General features: G+C 34.5%; 1 protein-coding gene across 1 annotated transcript; it reads left to right on the top strand.

Annotated features, from left to right (window-relative positions):
- The first annotated feature begins 10,015 nt into the window (after nucleotides 1-10,015).
- On the top strand, nucleotides 10,016-10,999 carry LOC103019080 (CCR4-NOT transcription complex subunit 2-like). The gene has a single exon (XM_057551444.1). It carries the CDS (start codon nucleotides 10,199-10,201, stop codon nucleotides 10,982-10,984), a length of 786 nt encoding a protein of 261 aa, XP_057407427.1. The 5' UTR covers nucleotides 10,016-10,198; the 3' UTR covers nucleotides 10,985-10,999.
- Nucleotides 11,000-11,517: the final 518 nt, after the last annotated feature.

Genomic DNA, 11,517 nt, shown 5'->3' with positions numbered 1-11,517 from the left:
ATATCACGTATCTTTTCTGACCACAACACTATGAAACTAGATACAAATTACAGGAAAAAAATGTAAAAAAATACAAACACATGGAGGCTAAATAATGTGCTACTAAATAACCAATAGATCACTGAAGAAATCAAAGAGGAAATCAAAAAATACCTACAAACAAATGACAATGTAAACACGATGACCCAAAACCTATGGGATGCAGCAAAAGCAGTTCTAAGAGGGAAGTTTATAGCAATACAACCCTACCTCAAGAAACTAGATAAATCTCAAATAAACAACCTAATCTTACACCTAAATCAATTAGGGAAAGAAGAACAAAAAAAACCTAAGTTAGCAGAAAGAAAGAAATCATAAAGATCAGATCAGAAATGAAAAAGAAATGAGGGAAATGATAGCAAAGATCAATAAAACTAAAAGCTGTTCCTTTGAGAAGATAAAAAAATTGATAAACATTAGCCAGACTCATCAAGAAAAATACGGAAAGGACGCAAATTAACAGAGTTAGAAATGAAAAAGGAGAGAAGCAACAACTGACACTTCAGAAATACAAAGGATCATGAGAGATTAACTACAAGCAACTATATGCCAACAAAATGGACATCCTGGAAGAAATGGACAAATTCTTAGAAAAGCACAACCTTCCAAGCCTGAACCAGGAAGAAAGAGAAAATATGAACTGACCAATCACAAGCAATGAAATTGAAACTGTGATTAAAAATCTTCCAACAAACAAAAGCCCAGGACCAGGTGGCTTCACAGATGAAATCTATCAAACATTTAGAGAAGAGCTAACACCCATCCTTCTTGAACTCTTCCAAAATATAGCAAGAGGGAGGAACACTCCCAAACTCATTCTACGAGGCCACCATCAACCTGATACCAAAACCAGACAAAGATGTCACAAAAAAAGAACACTACAGGCCAATATCACTGATGAACGTAGATGCAAAAATCCTCAACAAAATACTAGCAAACAGAATCCCACATCACATTAATAGGATCAAATGCCATGATCAAGTGGACTTTATCCCAGGAATGCAAGGATACTTCAATATACGCAAATCAATCAATGTGATACACCATATTAACAAACTGAAGGATAAAACCATATGATAATCTCAATAGATGCAGAAAAACCTTTCGACAAAATTCAACACCCATATATGATAAAAACTCTCCGGAAAGTAGGCATAGAAGGAACGTACCTCAACATACTAAAGGCCATATATGACAAACCCACAGCTAACATCGTTCTCAATGGTAAAAAACTGAAACCATTTCCACTAAGATCAGCAACAAGAAAAGGTTGTCCACTCTCACCACTATTGTTCAACATAGTTTTGGAAGTTTTAACCATAGCAACCAAAGAAGAAAAAGAAATAAAGGAATCCAAATTAGAAAAGAAGAAGTAAAACTGTCACTGTTTGCAGATAACATGATACTATACATAGAGAATCCTAAAGATGCTACCAGAAAACTACTAGTTAATCAATGAATTTGATACAGTAGCAGGATACAAAATTAATGCACAGAAATCGATTGCATTCCTATACACTAATGATGAAAAATCTGAAAAAGAAATTAAGGAAACACTCCCATTTACCACTGCAACAAAAAGAATAAAATACCTAGGGATAAACCTATATAAGGAGACAAAAGACCTATATGCAGAAAACTATAAAACACTGATGAAAGAAATTAAAGACAATACAAAGAGATGGAGAGGTATACCATGCATGCTCTTGGGCTGGAAGAATCAACATTGTGAAAATGACTCTACTACCCAAAGCAATCTACATGTTCAATGCAATCCCTATCAAATACCAATGGCATTTTTCACAGAACTAGAACAAAAAATTTCACAATTTGTATGGAAACACAAAAGACCCTTAGGAGCTAAAGCTATCTTGAGAAAGAAAAATGGAGGTGGAAGAATCAGGCTTCCTGACTTCAGACTATACTACAAAGGTACAGTAATCAAGACAGTATGGTACTGGCACAAAAACAGAAATATAGATCAATGGAACAGGATACAAAGCCCAGAGATATACCCATGAACTTATCTTTGATAAAGCAGGCAAGAACATACAGTGGAGAAAAGACAGCCTCTTCAATCAGTGTTGCTGGGAAAACTGATAGTTACATGTTAAAGAAAGAAATTAGAACACTCCCTAACACCATACACAAAAGTAAACTCAAAATGGATTACAGACCTAAAGGTAAGGCTATACACTATAAAACTCTTAGAGGAAAACATAGGGAGAACACTCTATGACATACATCACAGCAAGATCCTTTTTGACCCACCTCCTAGAGAAATGGAAATAAAAACAAAAGTAAACAAATGGGACCTAATGAAACTTAAACGCTTTTGCAAGGCAAAGGAAACTATAAACAAGATGAAAAGACAACACTCAGAAAGGGAGAAAATATTTGCAAATGAAGCAACTGTGAAAGGTTTAATCTCCAAAATATATAAGCAGCTCATGCAGCTCAATAACAAAAAAGCAAACAACCCGATCCAAAAATGGGCAGAAGACCTAAATAGACATTTCTGCAAAGAAGATATACAGATTGCCAACAAGCACATGAAAGGATGCTCAATGTCACTAATCATTAGAGAAATGCAAATCAAAACTACAACGAGGTATCACCTCACACCAGTCATAATGGCCATCTTCAAAAAGTCTACAAACAATAAATGCTGGAGAGGGTTTGGGTAAAAGGAAACCCTCTTGCACTGTTGGTGAGAATGTAAATTGATACAGCCACTATGGAGAACAGTATGGAGGTTCCTTAAAACAAAAACTAGAACTATCATATGACCCAGCAATCCCACTACTGGGCATATACCTTGAGAAAACCATAATTCAAAAAGAGTTATGTACCATAATTTTCATTGTAGCACTATTTACAAAAGCCAGGACATGGAAGAAACCTAAGTGTCCATTGACAGGTAAATGGATAAAGAAGATGTGGCACATATATACAATGGAATATTACTCAGCCATAAAAAGAAACGAAATTGAGTTATTTGTAGTGAGGTGGATGGGCCTAGATTCTTGTCATACAGAGTGAAATAAGTCAGAAAGAGAAAAACAAATACCATATGCTAACACATACATATGGAATTTTTTAAAAAAAGGTCCTTGAAGAACCAAGGGGCAGGACAGGAATAAAGATGCAGACATAGAGAATGGACTTGAGTACAGGGAGGGGGAAGTGTAAGCTGGGACAAAGTGAGAGAGTGGCACTGACATATATGCACTACCAAATGTAAAATAGATAGCTAAGCAGCTATATAGCACAGGGAGATCATCTCCATGCTTTGTGACTCCCTAGAGGGGTGGGATAGGGTGGTTGGGAGGGAGATGCAAGAACGATGGGATATGGGGATATATGTATATGTATAGCTGATTCACTTTGTTATACAAAGTGAATCAGCAGAAACTAACACAACAATGTAAATCAGCAGAAACTAACACAACAATGTAAAGCAATTAAACTCCAATAAAGATGTTTTTTAAAAAAAGAACATATGGGTTGGCATAATCTAATGACATTGAATTTTTTTTTTGCTTTGATGGTATTACTTTTAAAATCCATAAATAGAAAAATGAGAAATGACAGAATTGTCACCTTAGTGAAATTAGTATTATACTTAGCTTCAAAATAACTATCATTGCCTTAGTTTGAGAATGTATTTCTACCTGATTTAAGCTGTTCAATTGCTTATAAATTGAGGCAGTCATTTTAATTTAGACTATATTGTAAATAAAAGCAGTCACAGCTTACTTCCATTTATGGGGCAATGGTCATTTATACATATTTCATTCATTCATTCAAAAACTACATAAAGGTATGGACAAGACAGGCATGTGCCACATCTTCATGAAGCCCATCAAATGGGGAATGTCATGGGCTGAAATGTGTTCCCCCCAGCATTCATATGTTGAAGTCCCAACCCCCAATATCTAAGAATGTAATGATATTTGGAGGTAAAGTCTTTAAAGAGGTGACTAAGTTAACATGAATCTATCAAGGTGGGGCCTTAATCAAATATAACTGATTTACTTACAGGAAGAGACAGAGATATCAGGAATGTGTGCACTGAGGAAATGCAGTGTGAGGACAAAGGAGAAGTCAACTGGCTGTAAGCCAAGGAGATAAGCCTCAAGTGAAATCAAACATGGTAACACCTTGATCTTGGCTAGCCTCCAGAACTGTGAGAAAATACATTTCTGTGGTTTAAGCCATCTTGTTTGTGGTATTTTGTTTTGGCAGTCCTAGTAAACTAATATTAGAAGTCATATCTTTAGAAGATACTTATATAGATAAGTATAAAATTGCCATTTTAGTAAGTATTACAGAGGAAAAGTATTTTTATAACATTGATTATCGGTCCTTATCCAGCCAGTAAAAGACCTAAGAAATTGCTTTTTATTTTAGACTAGAAGAGTGGGTTGGACTTAACAAGGTGAAGTGGGGATTATTCAAGGAACATCAAACAGGACTGACGGGAAAGACACTGGCCAATTCTAAGATCAGTGTGCCAGAAGAGTAAGAAATAAAGAGCACAGTTGCATAAGCTAAAGTTGTATTAGTCAGCAGGGGACAAATAACATACAATTAACCCTTCCTGGAACAATACTTTAGTGTCTTAATTATGTATGTTATTGTATATATATCATTTTATATATAATTATTAATTATGTAAGTAATAGTTATATATTATTGTAAAATATGTATAACATTGAATTAATATATGTACAAAATACACATATATATATCTATTCTTTTTTTCAACAAAGCCTTGGGATTTATTATTCCATATAATTTTTATAACCAATTTTCAAATTCTGCCATAAATATTATATATACATATGTATTAAATTAAACTTCTTTTACTGATAAGATATTTTGGTAAAATTTTAATCTTTACAATTCTGAGAGTACCCACTTGTGGATATGGTATTACTTTCTTTTGTTTGTAATTTTATGTTTAAATAATTTTAGATTTACCAAAGTGTTACGAAGATAGTGTAGAGTGCTCCATTTTACTTTTCATCTAGCTTTCTTTGGTATTATTATCAACATAAGCATGTTATATTCATCAAAACTAAGCAATTAACATTGGTATGCTATACTAAATACAGACTTTTTAAAATATTTTACCAGTTTTTCAATAATATCTTTATTATTTCAGGATTCAAACCAAGATATCACCTTGTAGTTCATCATCATGTTTCCTTAGTCTCCTCCAATCTGTGATAGTTTCTCACTTTTTATTTGTTTTTTTACTGCCCTGATACTTCTGAAAGTCAGGTATTTGTGTCATGTATTTTGTAGAATGTTCCTCAATTTTTGGCTTGTCTGATTTTTTTTTTCATGATTATATTGAAGTCATAGAGTTTGGAAAAGAAATACTACAGAGGTAGTGTGCATATATTATTGATATGACATCGCTGGTGATGTTAACTTGATCACTTGGCTAAGTGTCTGCCAGGTTTCTCCACTTCAAACTTGCCATTTTTCTCTTTTGATATGCTATTATTTGGAAGTGGCTTACTCAGTCTAGTCTATATTCAAAGCGTAGTGAACTAAGCTCCATCTTATAAAGGGAGGTATATTTTTTTTAAATGGTGATGATTCTAAGAGTTCTAATCACAAGGAAAGTTTTCCATTTCTTCAATGAGATAATGGATGTTCATCAAATCTATTGTGGTAATCATTTCATGATGTGTGTAAGTCAAATCATTATACTGTACATCTTAAACTTATACAGTGTTATATGTCAATTATATCTGAATAAAACTGGAAGAAAAAATGGTGAGAATATGTACCAACCACCAGTACAATCAGTAAATTTGAGCACAGATATTTTAATATTAGGTAAAATTCTGTTCTCACATAAAGTAAAACAAAAAAACCAAACAAAAACAAAAAAGGAAGCAGTAACTATACTGGAATGTTTAAAGTTATCATCAAGTTTTTGGTCAGTGTTCAAGGAAAAGTAACACTGTAATATTTTGAAGAGTGAAAATCAGTGGTAGTCACAAGAGTGAAATAAAATTAGATAATTAAAGCATTTCAAACGAGCTAAATGAACATAAAGAAATTAGAGTAGGGAAGAGTAGAACTTCATTGAAGGACATAAATGTAGGAAGATAGAAAAGATTAGTTGGAAAATCTCACTGAGCTGCCAGAAACAGAGAAGTAAGTAAGAAATCAAGATTATATGAAAGAAACAACTATCATCAATTATACATCAACATACTGGATAACCTAGAATAAATAGATAAGTTTCCAGAAACATACAACCTATCAAGAATGAATCTTGAAAAAAATTGAAAATCTGAATAGAACAATAACAAATAAGAAGATTCAATTAGTAATCAAAAATTTTCCAAGTAAGAGAAGTCCAGGACCATATAGTTTCACTGGTGAATTCTACCAAACATTTAAAGATGAATTAATACCAATCATTCTCAAACTCTTACAGAAAATTGAATAGGAGGGAATAATATCAAATACATTTTATGAAACCAGCATTACTCTGATACAAAAGCCATATAAGGACACTACAAAAAAGTATCTCTGAGGAATACAAATGCAAATATTCTCAACAAATTATTAGAAAAATGAGTTCAACAGCATATTAAAAGGATCATATACAATGATCAAGTGGGAGTCATCTTTGTGATGCAGGCTGGTTCAACACATGAAAATCAATGAATGTAATACATCACAATAATAGAAATGAATATAAAAAGCACATGATTATCTCAATGGATGAAGAAAAAACATTTGACAAAATTCAACATCTATTCATGATAAACACCCTCATAATAAATTGGGCATAGAAAAAACATACTTCAACATAATAAAAGCCATATATGACAAGCCCAGATCTTCCATCATACTCAATGATGAGAGGTTTCAAGCTTTTCCTCTAAGATCAGGAACAAGACTAGGATGCCCACTCTCATCACTTTTATTCGCCATAGTATTAGAAGTCCCAGCCAGAACAAATGGCATCCAAATTGGAAAGGAAAAAGTAAAGCTGTCACTATTTGCAAATGACACAATTTTATATTTAGAAAGTCCTAGTAACAACAAAAGCTGTTTGAATTAATAAAGAAATTCAATAAATTTTCAGGATACAAATCAACATAAAAAATTCAGTTGCATATCTCTACCTTAACAATGAAATATCTGAAAGCAAGATTAACAGAACAATCTCGTTTACAATACAATCAAAAAGAATAGAATACTTAGGGATAAATTTAATGGAAAAGTATAAGACACTGATGGAAGAAACTGAAGATGCAAACAAATGGGAAAATATCCCATATTCTTGGATTGGAGGAAGTAATATTGTTAAAATGTCTATACTACCCAAAATAATCTATAGAGCCAATGCAATCCCTATCAAAACTCCAATGGCATCTTTTACAGATATAGAAAAAGCAATCCTAAAATTCACAGGGAACCACAAAAGACCCTGAATAGCTAATGCATTCCCTAGAAAGAAGAACAAAGCTGGAGGCATTACACTTCTTGATTTCAAAGTATATTACAAAGATACCATAATCAAAACCCTAGGGTACTGGCATAAAAACAGACACATATACGAATGGAACAGAATTGAGAGCCCAGAACTAAACCCATGCATTTATGGTCAACTAATATTTTATAAAGGGAGCCAAAAATACTCACACATATCTGATAAGTGATTGATATCCAAAATATATAAGGAACTCACAGAACTCAATAGCAAAACAAAACAAAACAAAACAAATCCAATTAAAAAATGGGCAAGGAACCTGAATGGATATTTTTCCAAAGAAGATATGTAGATGGCCAACAAATATGTGAAAAGGTGCTCAACATCACTAATCATTAGGGAAATGAAAATCAAAACCACAATGAGATATCACTTCACGCTTGCTAGGATGTTTAACATCAAAACATAAGAAATAATAAATGCTGGTGAAGATTAGGAGAAAAGAAATCCTGTACATTTGCACACTGTTGGTGGGAATGTAAACTGGTATAAACGCTCTGGAAAACAGTAAGATGTTCCTCAAAATATTAAAAATCGAACTACCATATGATCCAGAAATTCCACTTATGGGTATTTTTCAAAGTAAATAAAATCACTATACCAAAGAGATATCTTCATCTCTATGTTTATTGCAGCACTATTTATTAATTGCCAGGACATGGAAACAACTTAAGTGTCAATTGATGGATGAATGAATAAAGAATATATATATATGAATGTTATTCAGCCATGGGAAAAAAGAAACCCTGTCATTTGTGCCAACATGAATGAATCTTGAGGACATTATGGTAAGTGAAATATGTCAGACAGAGAAAGACAAATACTGTATGCTCCCACTTATTTGAGGAATATTAAAAAATCCTAACTCATAGAAGCAGAGAACAGATTAGTGGTTGCCAGGGGCATGGGGTGGATGATGGGATAGTTTGGTGAAGGTGATCAAGGGGTAAAAATTTCCAGCTATAAGGTGAATAAATTCAGGTAATGTAATGTATGGCACAGGGACTATAGTTAAGAATACTGTATTGTATATTTAAAAGTTGCTAAGAGAGTAGATTCTAAAAGTTCTTACAAAAAAAATTGTAGCTATTGAGATGATGTATGTGTTTACTAACCTTATTGTGGTAATCATTTAACAATATATACATATATCAAATCATTATGTTGCACACCTTGAACTTACTTATCACAAAGTTACATGTCAATTTTACATCAAAAAAGCTGTGGTGGGGGGGGAACTAAAACTAGAAAAGGTAGGAGTAAATCGTTTTTTAGAATTTATTTATTTTAATTTATTTTTGGCTGCATTGGGTCTTCATTGCTGCGCACAGGCTTTCCCTAGTTGCGGCGAGCAGGGGCTACTCTTTGTTGTGGTGGACGGGCTTCTCACTGCGGTGGCTTCTCTTGTTGTGGAGCATGGGCTCTAGGCACGTGGGCTTCAGTAGTTGTGGCATGTGGGCTCAGTAGTTGTGGCTCACGGGCTCTAGAGTGCAGGCTCGGTAGTTGTGGCGTACGGGCTTAGTTGCTCCGTGGCATGTGGGATCTTCCCAGACCAGGGCTGGAATCCGTGTCCCCTGCATTGGCAGGTGGATTCTTAACCACTGTGCTACCAGGGAAGTCAGAGGTAAATCTTCATTACTTAAATTGGGCACTGATTTCTTAGGTGTATTACAAAAAGCATAAATGACACAAAATATTAGATAAATTAGACTTCATCAAAATTAAAAAAGTTTGTGATTGAATGACATCATAAAGAAAAGATCAGTTATGGATCAAGACAAAATATCTGAAATCCTACATCTGATAAGAATTTTATCAAGATTATATAAAGAACTCTTTCAATTCAAAAATAAAGATAAATAACCCAATTTTAAAAATGGACAAGGATGTGAATAGACATTTCTCCAAAGAAGACACAGAAATAACCAATCAGCACATAAAATAATGTTCAATGTCATCAGTAATTAGTAAGTGCAAAGCAAAACTATAATGAGATACTACTAGAATGGATAAAATTAAAAAGATAGATAATACCGGGCTTCCCTGGTGGCGCAGTGGTTGAGAATCTGCCTGTCAATGCAGAGGACATGGGTTCGAGCCCTGGTCTGGGAAGATCCCACATGCCGCAGAGCGACTGGGCCTGTGAGCCACAACTGCTGAGCCTGCGTGTCTGGAGTTTGTGCTCCACAGTGAGAGGCCGCGATGGTGAGAGGCCCACGCACCGCGACGAAGAGTGGCCCCCGCTTGCCGCAACTAGAGAGGGCTCTTGCACAGAAACGAAGACCCAACACAGCCAAAAAAAAAAAAAAAAAAGATAGATAATACCAAGTGTTAGAGATGAAGTGGAGAGAATGGATCCTTCATACATTGCTGTTGGAAATATAAAATGTTTAGTTGTTGTGGGAAACAGCTTGGGGCTTCTTCAAAAAAATCGGACATAGGAATCAGGCATTTGGAATGAATAACTCCTTATCAAGTAACATTTTTAATGGAACAGATGGAAGTGAAAATGTGACAGGATTGGACCTTTCAGATTTTCCAGAATTAGCAGACTGAAATAGAAGGGAAGGAAGTGGTAACCCAACTCCATTAATAAACCACTTGGCTGGAAGAGCTCCTTATGTTGGAATGGTAACAAAACCAGCAAATGAGCAATCCCAGGACTTCTCAATACACAACGAAGATTTTCCGGCGTTACCTGGTTCCAGTTATAAAGATCCAACATCAAGTAATGATGACAGTAAATCTAATTTGAATACATCTGGCAAGACAACTTCAAGTACAGATGGACCCAAATTCCCTGGAGATAAAAGTTCAACAATACAAAATAATAACCAGCAGAAAAAAGGGATCCAGGTGTTACCTGATGGTCGGGTTACTAACATTCTCCAAGGGATGGTGACAGACCAGTTTGGAATGATTGGCCTGTTAACATTTATCAGGGCAGCAGAGACAGACCCAGGAATGGTACATCTTGCATTAGGAAGTGACTTAACAACATTAGGCCTCAATCTGAACTCTCCTGAAAATCTCTACCCCAAATTTGCATCACCCTGGGCATCTTCACCTTGTCGACCTCAAGACATAGACTTCCATGTTCCATCTGAGTACTTAACAAACATTCACATTAGGGATAAGCTGGATGCAATAAAACTTGGTCGATACGGAGAAGACCTTCTCTTCTATCTCTATTACATGAATGACGGAGACGTATTTCAACTTTTAGCTGCAGTAGAGCTTTTTAGCCGTGATTGGAGATACCACAAAGAAGAACGAGTATGGATTACCAGGGCACCAGGCATGGAGCCAACAATGAAAACCAATACATATGAGAGGGGAACATATTACTTCTTTGACTGTCTTAACTGGAGGAAAGTAGCTAAGGTATATTTTTTTCCATGTGCAAATGTGTAACTATAAATCTAGATTTTAAAAAGAAGTGTCCTCTTTTATCTGTTTATATGTACCAGTACACCCATTCCAATAATGTGCCAGATATTTGCTGAGTCTTTTAAAAGGTCTCCACCTCCTTGGCTTGATTTAAACTCTAGGAGAGTATCTGGAAACAGTTCATTTTACCTGTAGTTTAGGAAAATGATTGAATTTGGTAAGAAATTTTGTAATTTTTCACAAGCCTTGGTAACATTTGAAATATTTTTGTGTCTACTCAGTTGTAAAATAAAGATACCCTCTTGCAATCCCGAAAAAAAAAAAAAATCGGACATAGAAATACCATGTTACTGAGCAATTATAATTCTAGTTACATACCTAAGATAAATAAAAACGTAGGTCCACACAAAAATCTGTACACTAATATTCATAATAACATTATTCATAACAGCGTAAGTGTAAATAACTAAAATGTCCATCAACCAATTAATGGATGAATAAAATGTGGTATTCTATATAATAAAATATTATTTAACAATAAAAATTAGCAAGTCCAG

This window comes from Balaenoptera acutorostrata, chromosome 8 (assembly GCF_949987535.1).
Source record: "Balaenoptera acutorostrata chromosome 8, mBalAcu1.1, whole genome shotgun sequence".
NCBI lineage: Eukaryota > Metazoa > Chordata > Mammalia > Artiodactyla > Balaenopteridae > Balaenoptera > Balaenoptera acutorostrata.
This window is presented reverse-complemented; position numbering and strand designations above follow the sequence as displayed.

Coding starts and splice junctions, on each gene's coding strand:
- LOC103019080 (XM_057551444.1), top strand. CDS start 10,199: ATGGTAACAAAACCAGCAAATGAGCAATCCCAGGACTTCTCAATACAC.